Raw genomic sequence first — 21,161 nt, 5'->3', positions numbered from 1 at the left:
TCATAGGAACCAAAAACAGCAGGTGATTTACTTCGTAAACATTTATATTCCTTTAATACTCCTTAACATTTGAAGCATTCTTATCTACTATATAATTGGCCATTTTGCAACTGCTACAGTTACTGTCTCTTTGGAACTAGTTTGCCTACTTCCTTAAAATATAAGTTCATGAACTAGAGAATATTTGCTGAGTAGTTTGGCTTTTAACTGCGCACATAGGTGTGTTAGCATTTATATGTGTGAGTGCATATGACACTCGAAGAGTTATGTCGCGCATAAGGTAGGTAATACAATAAAATCCGTTATACTATTATTGTTATTTTAACCTGCATTCACATACATATATTTCTATAAAGAAGCACAAATAATTTTCAACTATTTTATGACAATAGCGCTAATTTTTGAAACTTATTTGTCACAATGGTGTTCTATTGTCTCTCAAACCATGGCAACAATAAAGTTGATTCTATTTGTGGTACTTGTAAAAAATATACTCGTATGTATGGATTTGAAGAAAAATGCCGATATTTCTTCCTCATGGGCTATGGGAAAAAGTACCTACTTGGCTATGTGATATATCGTACCATTTATTTTTTAAATATGAATTAGTACCGGCGGTATACTTATGAAACCGGAATTAAAAAAGAAATGTAACACTTCGTTTAACATTTACTCATGCTAAGCTGATGTGAAGCACATTATAAAAACAAAAATTGATACGAAACATTTGAATAGGGGTTTTCTGTGCTTAGAAGAGTTTTACGGGTAAGTGATAAGTTTTAAAATTTACAAATTTTTTCACATATAGTGCTAATTTTCCTAACCTTTAAGGACACAATTAAAAAAAAAAAGTGTATATATATGTATATACTTAGTCCTGCCATAAGCTCTGTTACAAGTTAAGTTCGTGCAGATATGAAATTATAATACTTTTTTTAATGAAGTTAGTTGTATTCAATCATGTAAAAACGATAAGGCCATTTAGCTTTTGCAGCACGCACGGTTTCTATGGATATTGAGGTCGCAGCTCGAACCAAAGATTGTTTGAGACTCTCCAAATTTATGTGAGGTCTTCGACAGACCATGTTTCCCAATTCTGACTACAAACTGTACTCCAATCTTTTGCAGCTATGAATCCAGGAATATTGTTTTTTAGCCACTGCTGTGTGGTTTTTGCATTATGGGCTGGAGCGGAATCGTACTGGAAGATCCAACACTCTTCATTGAAGAGAGTATTGCTCAACTTCTTCACCACTTCTTCTAAGACATACTCCTGGTACACTTTTGCGCCGGTCTTAACCCCTTTTTCGCTGAATTGAAGGGATGTAATGCCTTTACAAGACACTTCCCACCAAACCATCATGGAGGCTGGATGGTGGCCATGCTAAACCCTTGGTACAACTTTTTTTGCGGCTTTTGAAGGTTTAGCATAGATTTTGTCGTTTTGCTTATTAAAAACTTCTTTAACAGTGCAAATTTTCTCATGTTCATGGTCGTTGACCGCGTGCCACCGAAGAAGCTGCTTGTATTTGTCGTGCCTAATATGCTGCAAGCGCTTTGACCAAAAATGGCGAAAGACTTTAATGTGGAGATCATCACTAATTAGTCTTAACTCGATCTGGTCGATACATTCATTTCCCTGGACATGGTTTCCTGCTTTCTAAGAGGATATCTGCGAATTCTCTCTCGTACGACTTTTATGGCTGCGCTGGTTCCTACTACGCGAGGACGACCACATCTTTTTCTGTCGGTCACTTCAGACGTTTGGGGCAAACGATTGATCGTGCGGTAAACAAACATTTTCGAAATATTAAGTTTTCCAGCAATTCGTAAATATCAATTCCACTTTACCCACCCTTATGTAATGCAATCACTGCACTGCGATTTTCCTTAACTCCCCACTCCATTGGTCGCTGTATGCATTGTAAAATTTACCACAGAATTTATGGCAAGACTTAGTCTATTTGTTGATAAATTTTAGAGTGTTTATTGGCGAAAAAATTGTAAGTACGGCAATAGGAATAAAAAGTACAAGAATATGAATCAAATTCTTCAAAACGTTTGTTTAACTTTCAAATTATCAGTGCGCTATTAGATTAGAGGCGCATTTAGAAAATATACGTAGTTTTATCATCACTTTTTTCGTATAATTCCAATTTGTGAAAACAACAACAGAAAAAAATAATGTTTCAAGCTCATAATATGTTCAGAATAAACAGAAGAAATCTAAACCATGTACCTTGCAAACTCTAAGTTTTCAGTGAGTTTTCAGTTTTTGGTATACAAACAACAATGCGCAGCTGTAGGTTAAATAAAGGGGTTTTTAGCTGCTTGAGAACTATCGATATCGGTAACTATGGTTTGCCAGCAGAGAATGGCAAACTATGTCGACATTTCTGTTCACTAAAGTTTGGTAAGTTATCATGAATCGTTTAATGCTAGAACAACGCTTTCAAATTGTGGAAAGTTGAAAAATCACCTCGTGTAAAATCTTTTTTTTGCCGCCGTTTTTGGTTCTCAGTGTAGTTCAGACTATGAATAATTATTTTGTTATTACCTTAGTTAATATAATTTGTTATTACCTTAGTTTCATATTATTTTTATAACGTTACCTTACCTCAAGAAATTAAAAAAAAAGTGTCACTCACTAACTCATTGGACTACGGCGGCCGCTCATATTATTAATCCCTCGCAATTTTACATTGGCACCGCCTTTAGTATGCACTCTACATAATCCGATAAGTGTGCAATCGGCGGCCGCCGCAGCCGAATGGCTTGGTGCGTGACTACCATTCGGAATTCAGAGAGAACTTAGGTTCGAATCTCAATGAAATACCAAAAATGAAGAAATCGTTTTTTCTAATAGCGCTCGCCCCTCGGCAGGCAATGGCAAACCTCCGAGTGTATTTCTGTCATGAAAAAGCTAGTCATAAAAAAAAAAAAATATTTGCCATTCGGAGTTGGCTTGAAGATGTAGGTCCCTCCATTTGTTGAATAACATCAAGACGCGCACCACAAATAGAAGGAACAGCTCGGCCAAACACCCAAAAAGGGTGCACGCCTTTCGCTAGATGAGCGTGTTTCCCCACTGTCGTGAGAATTTGCTTTACGAAATGTATTAAAGGAAATCGGGTTCGATTCTGTCTCAGGATTGCGCACTTTCAAAACGGCTGAAAAATTCTTTATCTCTGAAAATATTATTTCTTTCCATTTGCTTACAATTTGTAGAACTTTTGAGATCAAGTGTAATAATTTCACATCTACTTGATGAACGTAAAGTGCCTTCCCCTGGCGATTTCGGTACAATACTCGTACATACTCGCATATGCAGCTGCCAGTGCGTAGAATTAATTCAATAAATACAATTACTCAACACACAGGCTGACATATCTACAAATGTACATATGCATAAGTAAAAGTACATATGTATGTGGGTAGTTATCAGTAAGTATTTATTAAATATGTACAATTTCGAATTAAATTTTAAATTACAAGACTTCATTTCGTATGCTTTATAATCTGCTGTAATTTATTTTTAATTTTATATCTTAGGTGGTATGTATATATGTATGTATATTTATATGCATTTATTTGAACTGAACAATTAGATTATTCACAATTAGTTATGTAAGTAGGCGTAGAGGAACGAAAAAACAAGAATTGATATGATTTTTTCCACACCTGTGATTGAAGCAGCTTTCTTTTACATTTCCCGTGTGTGCAAGTGGGTGCGTGTGTATGTGTATACGTATACGTTAGCGATTAAAATTTTTCTGTTAAGTTAAGATTCATTGACAAGTTCAGCCAAATTCAGTTAGTTTAAAAGACAACTAAGACATTTATATTTACAAATTTGTTTTGGGTTTTGATGCAGGCAATTAAATTGTAAATTGTTTGTTTTTGTTTGCTTTTTATTTGTGCAATTTATTTTAATGTTGTACATACATATACATATATGTATAGTGCGTAATATTATTGCTGCAAAAAAAACTCCAAATTATATATGTACATAAATTTCAAAGGTTTATCTCCAAAAATTAATTTATATATATTTTACTGGTATGCAACACATTCATTATTTGACTGCTAATACTAATATATTTATATATATATGTATATTTTAAATACAGTTCTCTCACAATCTTTTACAATAGCTGCCTCCTGTAGGATACCATATTTGATTGAAATACTATTTTAGCGAAAAGTAATTTTTATTTTAATTTTATGCTTAAATTTTACGCAAAAAGTTTACCAAGCTGCATAAAGGGCCTACAATTCTTATATTTCTCCATGATTTCTGTAATTAATATTTTACAAATTTTCTGCTTTAATTTATTTCGGTATTTTTGGTTTGGATTTTTTTTTTTCAAATCCCGCTATAATTTTGTAAATAATTGCTTCAACCTTCTGTTTTAGTTTTTTGCTTTCCTGCTTCTTCTTCTTCTTCCTCTTCATCACTTTTGACCTAAAATATTTATTCGTTCTTGATTTCCAGCCGTCTTCCTTCATAGTTAGTTGTTTACTTTGCGACATTTCGACTTCATCAATTTAACCCAGAAAACGTATGTTGGTGAAAATTGCCTTGGCGGGACGTTTGCGATTGCAGAAATTCACGGTTTTGCTATGATTGCCTTTACGATTTTCATGTAGATTCATCAGCAACTTAAAGACATCCTCCTTGGTGGGTGTGCAAGCATAACGCAACTCTGGCTCGTAGGTGCTAAAAGGCGCAGCAGTGAACAAAACACGAAGAGAGAGAGAGAGAGAGAGAGAGAGAAAGAGAGCGCGAATGTAAGCACGTTTATCAAGTGTTTAGGTGGATTGAGTTTATTGAAACTAATTTAGCAATTTTTCATAAATAAATAAGACATTTTCAATTTGGAACTTGGCTCCCTTCCTACCTGCGATTCCTGTTGTGCCTCTTCCATGGGTAGCGACGATAGTAACGTGAACGTTTGGCCACACCAGCACCAACTCCGCCTAACTGATATGCCATGTTGTTGTTGTTAACATCAGCGTCTTCTTCGGAGTGCTCCTCCTCATCCTCCTCCACATAAATGACTGGCAATGTTTGTAAATTTGGGTCCTCAAGCATTTTCATTAACAATGACGATTTCGTAACAATTTCCTGTTCAGCACGCAAATCATTTTCTAATTTACGTAGCATTTCGTATTTGTTTGCCACTTCCAGTTCGTTAAATACTGTATCAGCATAATCGGGATCTTCAGGCAGTGTGCCTAGTTCGTGTCCATTGGCAGCCATTTCGGTATTTAAGGCGCGTAGTAACTCTATGGGAGGTGGGAGAGAAAAGAGAGCGGGAGAAGAAAAATATGTCAGAAATAAGTTGCAGGAAGAAGTGAAAACAAAGGTAATGGAATAGTAGACGCTTTAAAGTTTTACTACTTGTGCAAGTTAAAAAGCTTGACATCAGCAGCTAACGCTTTATCAGTAAAATTTTTTAATATTTTTTAATATAACAACAAAATAATATAAGATTCAGAATTCTTTTCTTCATTTTCTTCATGAACTTATGGTCCAATCAGGCTGCAAGATGACACATATCGTATTGGATACAACTCTGAACTTGAGCAATTCATTCAAGGACAAAACATCATTACACACATATATAAATCATTACGTCATAAATCATAAAATACATAAACGATAACGCTGACTTAGACACATAGAAAGAATGTCACATCAAAGAGCGCCAAAACCAGCCTTCAAGAAATAACCGCATGAGAAGCGAACTTGGCAAGGGCAGACCAAAGAAAAGATGGGTAAATGCAGTTATCGATGACCTCAAAGACATAAACGTGCAAAACTGATGGCGCTTAGTAGGGGACCGAGTAATCTGGAGAAAGATAGTTGCGGAAGCAGTGGTCCATCCAGCATTTTCATGCTAAGGAAGAACAATAAGAATTTGATTTAAAGTAGAGCAATTTTGCCCTAAGTTCCATTAAGCAAAACTATTTTTCAAAATTAATGCTGTGGTATTTGTTTAACATCTGTAATTGTGATCAAAAATGAAAACGGAATTGCTTGTGATTTTTAAAATCTTCACTTATTATTTTAAATAAATTTCGAAAAGACGGCTGAAGTTGATTTTTGTGCTTCAAAATGGTCGGAAAGTCCAGAAGATTACCAGGAAAAGAAAATTTTAAATGCCAACACGATTTTTGTGACCTTTCAAACTCCCTCTTTATTACACTAAAATTCAAAGAACTATAAAATAGTATGCTAGAAATTTTTCGGAAATTTTTGCTTAAATAGTTTGAAATTTTAATTAAATTTGTTGGAGTTTTTTTAGTTCCTACAAAGTTTGAAACTTGGATTCATATAGTTTTTATAAGTAGTAGAATGAACTATAAAAGTATTTTCCTAAAAATATTATTAAAGTTAAATAAGAAACAAATAAATTGTCAAAACTTGTCGATAAATGCCTGTGCTAAAGTTATGAAACTCACTTTAGCCATACAAACAGTAATCAAAAAACATCGTGTAAGTAACGCACACATCGTAAAGGAATACGAAGTTAGTTAACATTTTGTTGTTATAGCGACGAGGAAATTAACAGCGTCACTCGATTGAAAATACTGCTAAGTAACAGAGGCAGCGCTTCTGCTTCGCTAGTCAACAAAAAGCAGCACATAAGCTTGTACATTCCCGAACGTAGCCATACAACAACAATACTCCTAATACAACAGATTTATGCCGATGGTATTTCCAATTTTCGAAATGATCGCTTATCGTTATGCTCTTGAAAACGTTTAGAAAAGCCACAAGATCGCCCCAAAAAGAAAATTTTGAAAATCAACACGATTTTGACGGCACTTCAATCTTGCAATTTATGGAGTCAGAACTGATCTGATAGCATACTCGAACTTTCTGAAAGTTCTGCTTAAAAAGTTTGAAATTTTAATGAAATTTTGTTGAATTGTTTTGTCAATTTGCCAAATTTTGAAGCTTGGGTTCATATATTGGGTTTTACCTATGTCTAGTAGAATGAACAATATTTTCATTAAAAAGCTATTAATTAAATTGTTAAACCTTTTCAATAAATCCCTGTGCTATAGTTACATATGAAACCCGCTTTAATCATACACACACATATACACACAGTAAGCACAAAACATCGTGAAAAATATGATGTTAGCTAACATTTTGTTGTTATAGCGACGGCGATATTAACACCGCAGCAGAGAGAAAATTCGCTAAGTAACAGAGACAATGCCGTCTGCTTCGCTAGTCAACGTGCATCTTCTGTATACTGTTTCTTCTGTTTTAGCACCTAGCATATAAAATGGTTACCCAGAACCACGTGCGCAACTTTGCTTGCGATGATTTGCTATATATGATTGTAGTGGTAAGCGCATGTCAAAATAGCAGATGTGAAATAATGCAAAAAAAAAAAAAAAATTGGGCATTCGTGGACGTAACCATACCGCTGCATTAGTGAATTTGTGTTTCTGCATACATTTCTTGTCCGCCAAAAATTTATGGTTTTATGCCGAATTCGCGTCATGGGAAGTTTTGATTTTTTACATCCATACGAAGATAATTGCGCCTGAGGCTCATAAAATTCCCTTAAGTACTTATGTGAGGTAAAGTGAGACTGTATTTAGCGAGAGAATGTGTAATGGGTTGTATGGACGCTTCAAGAGCGCTTATTTTGCTTTCGCACACCGGCATAGTTTATGCCGTGTTTTTGGTGGGATGCACTTTGTGCGATATCCATTAAACAACATGAATAAATGAAATCGAGCCATAGGTCTCTGTTATCACACGAAATTAAAGTATTTGAGATATGAAAAAGTTACTCTCCAGCAAATAACGCACGCTCGCTCTCGGGTCACAAAAAAGTCGTAGATATACTTAAAAAGCCTAAATAGGGAGCTCTTAGAGTTCGTACTCTTCTGACGTTGCTCTTTCCGAATGTCGCTTGTTTTTTTTTCGAAGGTACATGGTTTGGCTGATCAGCATTTCGACTCTTATACTTGAAGAAGACAAAAAATTGATCGATTCATGGAGCATCTCAAAAGACGAATAACTCTTACGATACATAATTAGTACGCCACCCGAAAGAGGGTGAAAGTAATATTAAACGACGGACAGTAGGTAGGTGAAATGACCGAAGTATGATACTCGTGTGGCACTCCTCAAGTAGCACTAAAGCGACCTCCAACGGGCAGATATCTACAGCTACCCAGAGCTGCTGGAGAATGTTGATGGAATTTAGGTTGGAGCACTGCCCAAGAAGGGAGCACCCAGTGACATAATAATAATTGCTCAACAGTTTCCTTCTCTGAAAGATCCACACATCTCCTGTAATGGGGATTAAATGGTAAACCTAGCTTTTCTGCGTGTGTGCCGAACATCCAAAAGTTTGGAAATTTAGTGGCGGTAAGTACCCAGAACTTTCTGAATGCTGCGACTACTGTACTGGGGCCAAAGGGTTTTCGAAATAGCTCACGAATATTTTTATTTTTATTATTGTATTAAACTTTATTTTGTCTTCTGTCTACTTATAATTCATAGAAGACATTTTAAAAATATTTAATTACATTTAAAAGTGCCTGTGATTTTGGGTATGTGTGTTTAAAGCTATATTTCCTGTGAAATATCCTTTCTAGTAAATAAATTCAAGATTTTATACGTATCCCGCATTAAGGCATTTACGTACCACGGATCATTGACTAGGGTGTATAGGACTGAAAACGATGCTGGATTTCCAAGTTTGAATTTGATACTATGCCATATAGTTGGATTCCATAGGTTCAGGCAGGTTTTATCACAGGTTTGCAAAGGATAAGCTCGCGAGATTGGATTTACGACTCAACAGCCAATACATATTTCGAAATATTATTCCTAGAGCTTTCCTGTTGGAGAGTGCTCCATCTCTTCTGCGCTTTTCCGAGAAATAAGTTTCAAAACAGTCAGAGATATGCCGATGACCGGGTAGGAGATCTCTAAGACCAACTCAATCGACCCCATCCTGGCAAGCTCATCAACAATTTTATTTCTTTCAATGTTCTTATGCCCTGGAAGCCAGATCAGAGAAATGTTAGCTGCACACCCAAGAGATTTGATCTCTGAACTCCTTACAGGAGTTGACCAGTTTGGGTCTGTAATATGGCGTCAAAAAATAGATTGATTCATGGATCATCTTAACAGGTGAATATTTCTTACGATACAGAATTTGTACGCTAAAGTAAAGTACTTCGAAAATGTAAATAAGCAATCACTTTTTAAAATAATGCCCTCAATTTTGAGAAAAAGCAGCGAAATCTTCAGACAAATATCACCTGAAAACGGGTGGTTATCTTATAGACGTAGAAGTCTGTGGCAGAAGTTTATTACTACCTCAGTTTTTGTTTTCTTTTTATGCTTTCAAAAACCAATGGTAAACATGTCATAAATATATTCTTACATAACCAATACAATATAAAATGATACACTCATAACATGAAAATAATCTGCCTACAGAAGTACGTACGTTCGTCCTTCAGTAAAGCGAGTCTGCTGCGGTTATTGTCCTGTCATTTATTGAGTCATCAGTGGCATTGAAATGATTGTGGAATGTGGTAAAGACCGTTCAATGATTTCTAAACAGCACGACTATGTAGCTTTACCAGCGTTTGCTGACACCCTCCACATGTCCAGTTGACATTTATTTGCATATGAATGTATATGTGCGTACGTATTTATTATACATTTGACGTAATTCAAAAGCTCATATTCGTACATATTATATGTATGTGTGTACAAACAATCGGATAAATATTCTGAAGCGGAAATTAAAATGCTTTGATTTTTGCCTTACAGCTAGTTTTATACCCGTTATATTGTATTATAGCTTAAAATAGACTCATTACGAAGATTTCATAATATAAATATATGTATATGTACATGCATATGTATGTGTACGTGTTATATGAATGTAAGAATGGAAATATGTATTAAAAGGTAGGGGAACTTTTTTTTTATATTATCAAGATAATTTAATCCAAAAGCTACATATTTTCAGTGAAAAACAGCAAAAGCAGAAAATTTAAAGTAGCACTCTTCCTTTTGTCTCTGCGTTGCCTTCTAGGAGTGGGGCTATAAATTCCTTTCTTTGCATGGGGATGACAGAATTTCAATAAACTTCGAGACTTGAATGTGTATCACACATTCTTCTAAGCTAAATAAAGTTGTGCGCTAATCAAGTCTAGCAACAGCAACACTTTTTTGGCATTTCAATTCAGCCAATTTATGTAAACGCCTCTAAGTATGCTACATGTGATGAAATACATATGCGAATATTGCAGATTACGCTTCAGTTTACTTTCCGCTAAATTTGTTTTATATCAGCATACATGGCGGAATCGCTAATGTACGGGAAGCGAATTCTTTTTTAGTAAATATGCCTAGTATTTTGTTTTCAAAATCTTGCTCGTAGGCTGCATTACAAGTATGTATTTTGTTAGCTAATGTCTATTCGCATTGATTTCAATGTATTGCTTGACATTCTTTGATATTGCTTTTTTTTTTTTTGCCAGCAATAAGCTTTGCTTAAATCATTTAAATTTTTTGCATCGTGAAATGACTTTAGCCTTCAGATGAGTGGAATTATGGTTGCAGATTAAAACAAATCTTGTTTAAATTCATTTTACGCTGCCTTGAATGTTTTTGGCAAATCCGTTCTTGGACAACTTTCTTATGTGGAAGACATTTAATTATTTGTATGAAAGGCTGATATCAGTAAGATCACTAACGTACCATTGTCTAGTTGTGCCAAAATAAAATAACTTAACCTTGCTAGGCTAGTTTTCATTAACTCAGGCAGAGTGTGGTCCCTGAGCCAATAAAGGCTGGACTAGACAGGTTCAACTACAAGACACAAATGCACAAATACTTTAAAACAGTCTGATTATAGGATATCAAGGCATCATACTTTCCTTTTTCTTGCTGTACTTATTTTCATTTTATCTTTCACTACCTTTTCTATTATTGGGAAATCTATGTTCGGAAAAAAGTAGGGACTTAAGGCAAAAATCATTCTTTGCATTGGGAAGGCGGCCTTTGTAGGCGGCCGCCGTAGCCGAATGAGTTGGTGTTCGGAATTTACAGAGAGAACGTCGGTTCAAATCTCGGTGAAAACACCAAATTAAGAAAAACATTTTTCTAACAGCGGTCGCCCCTCGGCAGGCAATGGCAAACCTCCGAGTATATTTCTGCCATGAAAAAGCTCCTCATAAAAATATCTGCCGTTCGGAGTCGGCTTGAAACTGTAAGTCCCTCCATTTGTGGAACAACATCAAGGCGCACACCACGAGTAGGAGGAGGAGCTCGGCCAAACACCCAAAAAGGGTGTACGCGCCAATTATATATATATAAAGGGTTTTTCAATAAGGGCGGGTAGATGTTGAAATGGAATAAAACAAGCTGTATGTGAGTTATTGACAAAATTATTTTTTTATTTGAAACGCGCATATATGCCATTAAGTGTGGAATATGACATCATTCAAATGCCTCGGCTTCTTACGGTGGAACGGATCCGAGTGGTCCAATTTTCATTGACTCTTCCGCATAGATCCGGCTGAATTTGAGCGATGGTGTTATGTTCACCTTTAGAGCATCGGTCGATTGTGGTTTATTTGCATAGACCTGAGACTTCAAGAAAACCCACAGGAAAAAGTCTAGCGGGGCCAAATCGCATGACCTTGGTGGCCAATTCACATCACCTCCGCGAGAGATAACCTTACCCTCAAATCGTTCACGCCGAATGTCTATCGTGGCGTTTGCTGTGTGGCACGTAGCGCTGTCCTGCTGGAATCATATATCGTCTAGGTCCATATGGTTCAATATGGACCATAAGAAATCGGTTATCATCATTGTGTAGCGCTCGTTGTTGACGGTGACTGCCTCACCAACGTCGTTTTCAAAAAAGTACGAACCAATGACGCCGCCGGCCCAAAATCCACACCAAACGGTAACTTTTTGAGGATGCATTATCACCTGGTGAACCTCGTGTGGATTGGTGTCGTCCCATATACGGCAATTTTGTTTGTCAACACAGCCATTCATCCAAAAATGTGCCTCGTCACTAAAGACGATTTTGCGCCCAAAACTGGGGTTGTCTTCCAAACGATTCGAAGCCTAGTCAGCAAACAAACGGCGTTGTCTATGGTCATCAACTTTGAGCTCCTGGGTCAGTTGGATGTTGTACGGGTGCAGGCCCAAGTCCCGACGCAAAGTTCGCTAAGTTGAAGTCTGCGAAAGGCCAAGTTCTTGTGCACGGCGAGGAATAGACTGCCTCGGGTTCTGCTGTACACTTTCACGGACCGCGGCAATGTTCTCGGCTGATATTGCGTTCCATGAACGTACGGATATTGGCTGATTATTTACTGACCCGGTCGTCTCAAATTTGGCCACCAAACGTTGAAGAGTCGACTTTGAGGGGCCTCCCCGTCTACCGAAAAATGGGCGCAATACGCGTAACGTTTGCGTTAATGAACACTCATTTTTATAATAAAGTTTTATCATTTGAACAAGCTGTTCAATCGTGTAACTTGCCATGATGATTTGGCATAAACAACTGAATAATAAACAAAAGATTTGACAGATGTCACCAAAACAAAATGGCTCCCACAAGGCGCCAAAATCGACCCGCGCCAATTGAAAAACCCTTTATATATTCGGAAGGGCTATAATATCATTCAACTGAGGAGGATCCAAAGCACTGCTTGTATTGGTATCCGGAGCGTATAGAACTTGTCCCAATGCAGTCCTTAATGTCGTTTTCCACCGACTTTCCATCGAATTTCGCGTTATTTCCACCGGTGCTCAATGTGCAAGACAGGACTAGAATAAGGGGAATATCTGTACCGATGCTAGCACCTCTATCTTCACTAATGGTTTTAAAATGGGATCGGGAGTCGGAGCAGGTGCTTTCTCTAAATCAGCCAATTTATCTTATTCCTTAAAATTGCCGAATACTGCTAGTTTTTTCATGTAGAAGTCTTTGCAATCCTGCAGGTATGGAGAATGCTTAGGGAACGTAGCAGGGAGGGAAAACAATTTTTTCCGATAGTCAAGCTGTGATCAAGGCACTGATGACGCCACGGTGTAGCTCCAAACTGGTAAACTGCTGTAAGGAGGAGATCAAATCTTTTGGGTGTGTAGGTAACATTTCTAAATTCCAAAGCATTAGAACAAAGAGGAAAATGAAAGTACTGATGGGCTTGCCAGGAAGGGGTCTTAGAGACATCCTACCCGGTCATCGGCAACTCCCTGACTGTTGTTTAAGGGGAATTGCACAACTTATTTCTCAGAAAAGCGCAGAACAGATGGAGGTCCATTTCTTTGTGTGCTACTTTGTGAACCTTTCGGGCCCAGTACAATAGATGCAGGATTGAGAAGGTTCTGGGACCTCCACGTCACTCAATTTCCAAACACGTGGCTGTGTTTATCGGTCATTGGACGACCGGCACTCACTCAGAAAAGCTAGGGTTACTATTTAACCACCATTGAAGAAGCTGTGGAGACCTTTCATAGATGGAGACTGTTGAGAACTTTTTCTGTAAATGCCCGGGCTTGGCAGCTGGGCGATTAAGGTCACTGGGTGCTCCCTTCTAGGGCAGTGCTCCAACCTATATCCCATCAACCTTCTCCATTACATCAACTGCTCTGGTTAGCTTTAGATACTGCCTATTGGGTGTCTCATTATTGCATCAAAACGGCACTTTAGTGCTACTTGGGGCGTGCCACACTTGTATTTCAACCATTTCATTTACCTGCCTAATTGTTGTAAAATTGTATCAATTGAAAATTTGAATAAGTAAATAAATAAATAAACAAATAAATAAATAAATAAGTAAATAAATAAATAAATACATAAACAAATAAATAAATAAATAAATAAATAAATAAATAAATAAATAAATAAATAAATAAATAAATAAATAAATAAATAAATAAATAAATAAATAAATAAATAAATAAATAAATAAATAAATAAATAAATAAATAAATAAATAAATAAATAAATAATTAAATAAATGAATAAGTCAATAAATAAACAAATAAATAAATAAATAAAATAAATAAATAAATAAGTAGGTATGCGAACTTCAGAGCAAAAAAAAAAACAAAAAAAATCGCTTAACCGGTGGAAAGATGATACTACCAAATAATAGGGCCAAACACAATTAGATAGTGAAAAGTTGGTCATTTTTAATTTTAATTCAGATTCAAATAAGCCAAGAAATTCCAAAATTATTTTAACTTTTTTTCAGCATATTAAAATATTCACTTTCTATAGTAAATGAATGGATGAAAATTCTTGAAGTGGATCAGCCTTATATTCTTATAGCTTTGAGATGAGTTCAATTCAATTTCGGATGCTTTACTTTATTGGCGATATTAAATTCAGACTTACCGCGCGTTTAAACATAGAATTTGGAGTAAACATTCATCTTGACTTTGCAAGAAATCAATCACCCTTTCGCTGAATGGGACAATGGTCGGACAGCAAAAATGAGAGTGAATTTGGTGCAGTATTTAAATTTCTTCTACTAGTCATAAGTGATCAAATAACTATGGTATAAACAAATAAAAATTAGTATAAAAAAGGATTGAAGAAGATACTTAATCGCTATTATAACGCATGATTTATTTAGCAAAATTTTCAACCCAGAACGGGAAGTTATTGGAATAAATATGTACACTCTGTATTGCATGTGCCATTACCTTGGTGAAACCATTTGTTATTCTCTTCCCTATTCTGGTATGGATTCGACTAGTGGCATGCCCACAATAACCACAGATTGAGACTGTATTTGTTGCTCAATAATCACTCGAGAACCTTCTGAACTTTCTCAAGCACATTTGCGTTGTGAGTGGGCTGGCAATAGCCAAAACACCATGACTACATATGCATGGGCCTACAACTATTTACTTACATTTACTTATGAGCTTTGAATGCTAATAAAAGGTACTCATTGCCTGAAGTAGGGCAAATGAACACTCGATAGCTTTTCAATTGGGCACTACTGAGCGTATGAGTGACATCAATAGCACAATTCAGTGCGATTTGCCTTCGTATACACCTACACGTACACAACAGGTAGTTGTGCTGTTGTTAGTCATGATTTACTTTCGATTACTGTTGTGTGGCAATACATATTCACCAAATACTTATGCATATCGATATACCTACTTAAGTACTTGCCAACCAAAACTGCCAGCTTTGATGTGTGCCTTGCCAAACCGACCAGTGGGTCTTTTGGAATGTAATGAAATTCGACATTTGTAAGTTACACCGGCTAAGCCCCTACAGCTATTCAGTTTGTATCTGGATCAGCACATAAGTCACATATTTCCACTCTTTGTGGGTTACTAGGCGGGTTATGTGCTAGAAGTCATTTATAATGATCTCTTCCTCTTTTCGGCCTAGTTCGGGGTACTTCTTACCGGGATACACTTTGTTTTGTGGAATTTTATAAATAAATATAACTTTAATCAATTTCTACGGTTCTGCTCGCGCAATTGTCAAGTTACAATTTTAGTAGATCGTTACAAAATGTGCAGTAAAGTCCTAGTTAACCGATAAGATTCTTAAAAATAGCTGGGTAAATAATAATACGTACGAGTAGATACAGTTGCAGACATTAAAATGTTCTACTACAACTAATTTTAGTATTTACCAGAAATCGGTACTGCGTGCACAAACTTGTTAAGTATAAAAATATATAATTAATTGGTGCGTACACTTCTGTTAGGTGTTTGGCCGAGCTCCTCCTCCTATTTGTGGTGCGCGTCTTGATGTTGTTCCACAATTGGAGAGACCTACAGTTTTAAGCATACTCCGCATGGCGAATGGTTTCTATGAGAAGCTTTTTCATAGCAGAAATACACTCGGAGGTTTGCCATTGCCTGCTGAGGGGCGAATACTAGTTATTAGAAAACACTTTTTTCTTCATTTTGGTGTTTTCTATCATTTTGCTGTTTCATGCATGGATATTCGAACCTACGCAATCCCGAATGGTAGTCATGCACCAATTTAATTCCTGTCAATGTAACCTATAGTTAATTGTGTATTGTTTTTAGATGTATAAAAAAGAAAAAACAATTGTTTTCAAGGTAAACATATGATTTAAGCTCTTTAAGGCAATAAAACAGTGAGAATTTGTCTTCAAACTAAATACTTTAAGTCGGTTTGACGCCTTTTTCACACTCTAGAAGTATTGCAAACTGTTACGGCACTTCTCTGACAACTAAGCGGCAATCAGGGCCTTGGATTCGATAATGGTGCACTCTGAAACTGATTGGGGAATGCCTGACTTCACTTTCGCTCGCGTTCGAATTCTCATATAAGGCACTTCTGTGTACCTGGTCATAGCGACATTGCCGGAAATAGCGGTGTGGATGAGGTGGCAAGACAGGGGACTTGTGTGGTAGTTTCCCCATAAAATGAGAGGATTGGGATTCCGTTAAATACCTAACGTCTGTCCCTGGAGAGGTGCGCTTTGCGTTAGCGAGCGCGAGTGAACTACACAAACTTGTAAGGCCATGAAATCTTTCTGGTCACGTGTGAATCGGAGGCGCGCGAAAGATCTTCTGAGCTTAATAAAATCTCAGATTTCGAATTACCCTTACAGGACATTGGCCGCGAAACTACTGAGTACTGAAAGACTTGGCATTATTTCGAATCCTTTTTGCGTCAGTTGTACGGAGCGTGGAATGGAATCATCTCAGCAGCTTCTCCTTAACTGCCCTGTTTTCTTGACTCTCATCTCTTTGCTACGACTGCTGATAAATATTAGAAAGCTGATGAACTTTCTCAGCAGTACGAATCGGCTAACACCACCGTAACTCAATCATCGTTCGATTATCATCAAAAAATGCGCATCCAATGCTAGTAAGATTAATCGAAAATTTTAACGTGGCACGAAGAACAATTGGGTCTAAGCAAAATGAGTGCTCGGCTTGAGTTTAGCAGGACAGCCATCAGAAATGTTTTACAAAAATTCAACACTGGCTCAGAGGATGCAAGAAAGACCAGAAGCTCACATTATCATGTGTGTAAAATTTATTCAAATTAGAAGCAGATGAAAGAGCGGAATTTAGACGACAGTCTACGTGTGAAATATAATATAGGAATTGTTAGCCGCTGATGTCAGGAGGTTGGCTTACAGACTCGACGGTTCATCAAAAAGTCACTTCTGATTACAAAAATGCATAGCAAATATCTACATTGGGCCAAACAGTTAGTCAAAGACTACCAAATACGCACTAATCTTGATCTTCTCTCAGTAGTTGAATTTCGACATCTTTGCCACGGAAGGAATATGCAAAGTGCGCTGAAAAGCAGGTAAAAGCTATAGCTTTGACTGCTTTAGATGCTGTTAGGCTAAGAGGCAACAGAACTATCTGGGGGTAGGCTAGGCTAGGTTAGTCAGGTAGTTTGTTTAACGCAAGACACTCAGTGGCCCTAAGGCTCATTGTAATAAATGCATTTGTTTTCCTTCCCTTAACTAAGTTGCTATGTTGGTTTGGAGTATGTTTCTTGTCATAGTGTTGGACAATTGGTAGTTGTCCTAACTGATGGATTGATGGATCTGTAAACCGATCAGGTCCTTTCTCGACGAACAAAACTAACACTCTGCAAGGCTCTCATCTTGCCCGTCCTAACGTATGGCGCAGAAGCGTGGACGATGACAACATCCGACGAAGCGACGCCTGGAGTGTTTGAGAGAAAGATTATGCGCAAGATTTTTGGACCGTTGCACGTTGGCAACGGCGAATATCGCAGGTGATGGAACGATAAGCTGTATGAGCTTTACGACGACATAGACATAATAAAAATAAATAAATAAATAATTGGCGCGTACACTTCTGTTAGGTGTTTGGCCGAGCTCCTCCTCCTATTTGTGGTGTACGTCTTGATGTTGTTCCACAAATGGAGGGGCCTACAGTTTCAAGCCGACTCCGAACGGCAGATATTTTTATGAGGAGCTTTTTCATGACAGACATACACTCGGAGGTTTGCCATTGCCTGCCGAGGGGCGACCGCTATTAGAAAAATGTTTTTATTAATTTTGCTTTCACCGAGATTCGAACCAACGACCTCTCTGTGAATTCCGAATGGTAATCACGCACCAACCCATTCGGCTACGGCGGTCGCCGACATAGACATAGCGTAGCGAATAAAGATCCAGCGGCTTCGTTGGCTGGGTCATGTCGTGCGAATGGATACAAACGTTCTGGCTCTGAAAGTATTTGATGCGGTACCAGTTGGTGGAAGCAGAGGAAGAGGAAGGCCTCCTTTTTGTTGGAAAGATTAGGTGGAGAAGGACTTGGCTTCACTTGATGTGCCCAACTGGCGCCGGTTAGCACGAGAAAGAAACGACTGGCGTGGTTTTTTTAAATCGGCCAAAATTCCGTAAGCGGTTATCACGCCAATTAAGAAGAAGAGAACCCGATCAGGTACCACCTTAACCTTGAAGAACATTTAATATTCTCGATTGAGGAGCACCGCGCGTACGTAAACTAACTCATCTTTCAGGATGATTATGATTTTTTCTCCTTGACTTATTTATTTTTTCTTGGAGGTACAGTACTCGTGTTATCTGTTCAAAAATTACATTTTGACACTGTAATGAGCTGAGCATGGAGTTTGATTTGATAAATCAAAAAGTTTGGATATTGTAATTTCACCACAAAAATTAGAAAATTTGACCAGCAACAAGTAATTAAAAAAATATTATTTCTTGTTGCATTCTTCTTAAAAAACATCTGCCGCTCGAAGGCGACATGAAACTATATGGTCCTCCGTTTGTGAAAAAAATTCAAGACGCACACTAAAAATTTGAGGAGGAGCTCGGCCAAATACCCAATAAAGGGTGTAAGTGCCAATTATATAGATATACTATACATGCAAAGTGACGCAAAATTAATCACCCTAACGGAAGATTTGTATTTTTGCAAATGTCGTCGTACGTCAATCATATTTGCCACTTGTGGACTAGAAGAAGGAAGGACTAAAGAGAAGAAAATGTAAAGAAGAAGAAGTAAAAAGAAGAACTAAAGGTCGAAATAGAGATTTTTATCATTCAAAATCATTTTTTTTATTTAGTAAAGAAGTTTTCAAAAATAAAATTGAACAAAATAGCTTGTTATAATGTCAAAATATACCCACATGCAACATTTTTTTTTTAAGCAGTTGAATGAAATGTTAAAAACCAAGAAAATTTAGATTTTCTGGCGTAGAACATATTTTATTGTCCGCAACTGTATGCTGATTTTGTTTATCTACATCACGCCTTAAACCAACTTTGTCGAATTTCGTTGTGGCTATGAAAAATTACACTTGTAGTGAATAATGTTTTTGTGGTTGTGCTTTGTGGGATGGAAGCACTGCAAGGTATTAACGCATTCCTGAACTTTTTCATGGAACGAATACGTGGGTTGAATTACATTGATATTACATTACGCCTTGGTATGACATTGTGCCTTTCCTTAATAAAGTAATTTGCTTAGCGTTGTTAATGACGCACGTTTTTCAGCACAATACTACAACAACAAACCCAACAAAAATCAAACAAAATATATCGAATGATTTTGCGATTTTAGGATTTTGCAAAAACTAGACTGATAAGGTGGGTATTGAATTGATTTACTAAAAACTTCAAGGTTATGCGTATTATTTGCACAGCAAAGTTTACATAAAGAATTCTCAAAAGGGCACACAAAAAAATCAATCACAACTCAAACTCAGAAAAACTCAGTCAAAATGTTTAAAATTTAACATTATTGAGTAAGAAAATATAGATGAGTACAACAGTATTATTTGAAGAGGTATTTAGAATGGGCCAAAAATTCAAATAAGAATTAGAGATGGAGTCACATGCATAGAAACCAACATTGAAACTACGAAACTAGAAAAACTAAAATGGCTCTTTTCAACTTTCCCACCATTCAGTGCGAGCGATTAAAACAACAAGTCGCTTGAGGAACTTGCATTTGGCAGCACTTCATTATTTTGCTGACAGCTGACAAAGAAGCGAGTTGTGATCAAACCTGATTCGAGTAAGAAAAACCAAACTACTTTGTAATGATCATTTAATAATCAATAAACAATATGTTAAGCTTACAGATTTCTTCTTCTTGAATGGCTCAATAACCGTCTAAACGATTTTATCTGAGTTCAGCAAAGCGCGCCAGTCGTTTCTTTTTCATGCTAATAGAAGCCTGTTGGAGACAACAAGTTTTTCTCCACTTTCCAACGTAAAATACGCCTTTTTCTTTCTCTGCTACTGCATCGAATACTTTCAGAGCCGGCGCGTTTGCATCCATTCGGACTACTTAGCCCAGCCATCGAAGTCGCTTGATCTTAATTCGCTGCGCTATGTCTAAGTCGTCGTGAGGCGCATACAGCTCATTGTTCCATCACCTGCGATACTCGCTCTTGCCCACGTGCAAAGGTCCCAAAAATCTTCGAAGGTCCAAAATCTCTCTCGAACACTCCAAGGGACTCCTCAACGGATGCTGTCATTTACAAGCTTCTGCACCACAAAATAGGACGGGCATGATGAAAAACTTAAAGTGTTAGTTTTGTTGGTCACGAGAGAATTGCTTGCCAAGTTCGAAGTAGCACTTTTCAAGGCTGACATTATTATCGATGTTAGTATAAACGAAGTCTCTGAAAACTCTAAAATCATAACTGCTAACGGGGACGTGAGTGTGCTGAGGACAGAAGGTACTTTGTCTCGCCTTCGTCCAGAGATCGCCTTCGTCCACCAGATCCATTCGCTTTGCTTTTTATCCAGCTTCGAAAGGGCAGAACTAACAGCGTTGTTGTTAAGGCCGATGATGCTAATACTTATCATTGGCGTACACAAGAAATTGGTTAATCAGGTTAAGGAAGCCACACGATACGAGTATGGTTCTGTGTCTAAAAGTCCACCCAAGGGAAAGAAGAAAAATAGTAAAAGAATTTTTTGGTATGAAATGTAATCTTGAAAACAAGCATAAACTTTAAATTGTTTGCCACTGCAGCCATCGACCATGAAAATAACACTGGCCGACAGCATCTCAGACCCAGAAACCGGACTATATATTTTCGAAGGATTTTGATGCGATTAATCGAAATCTGGCCTCAAAATTGCTCTATCAG

At 37.2% G+C, this 21,161-nt stretch overlaps 1 protein-coding gene across 1 annotated transcript in view; it reads right to left on the bottom strand.

Moving 5' to 3' along the window:
* Positions 1 to 4,145: 4,145 nt before the first annotated feature.
* The window catches only part of LOC129248270 (uncharacterized), a 59,195-nt gene continuing 42,179 nt past the window's right edge, over positions 4,146 to 21,161 (bottom strand). Inside the window, exons 3-4 of the mRNA XM_054887755.1 lie at positions 4,902 to 5,289; positions 4,146 to 4,720 (exon numbers count right to left, since the gene is read on the bottom strand). Coding sequence (XP_054743730.1) covers positions 4,549 to 4,720; positions 4,902 to 5,289 — 560 coding nt within the window. The 3' untranslated portion in view covers positions 4,146 to 4,548. The remainder of the gene's footprint in view (positions 4,721 to 4,901; positions 5,290 to 21,161) is intronic.

This window comes from Anastrepha obliqua, chromosome 5 (genome assembly GCF_027943255.1).
Source record: "Anastrepha obliqua isolate idAnaObli1 chromosome 5, idAnaObli1_1.0, whole genome shotgun sequence".
Taxonomy (NCBI): domain Eukaryota; kingdom Metazoa; phylum Arthropoda; class Insecta; order Diptera; family Tephritidae; genus Anastrepha; species Anastrepha obliqua.
Note: the sequence above shows the minus strand (reverse complement) of the source record. Positions and strands in the feature narration are given on the sequence as shown.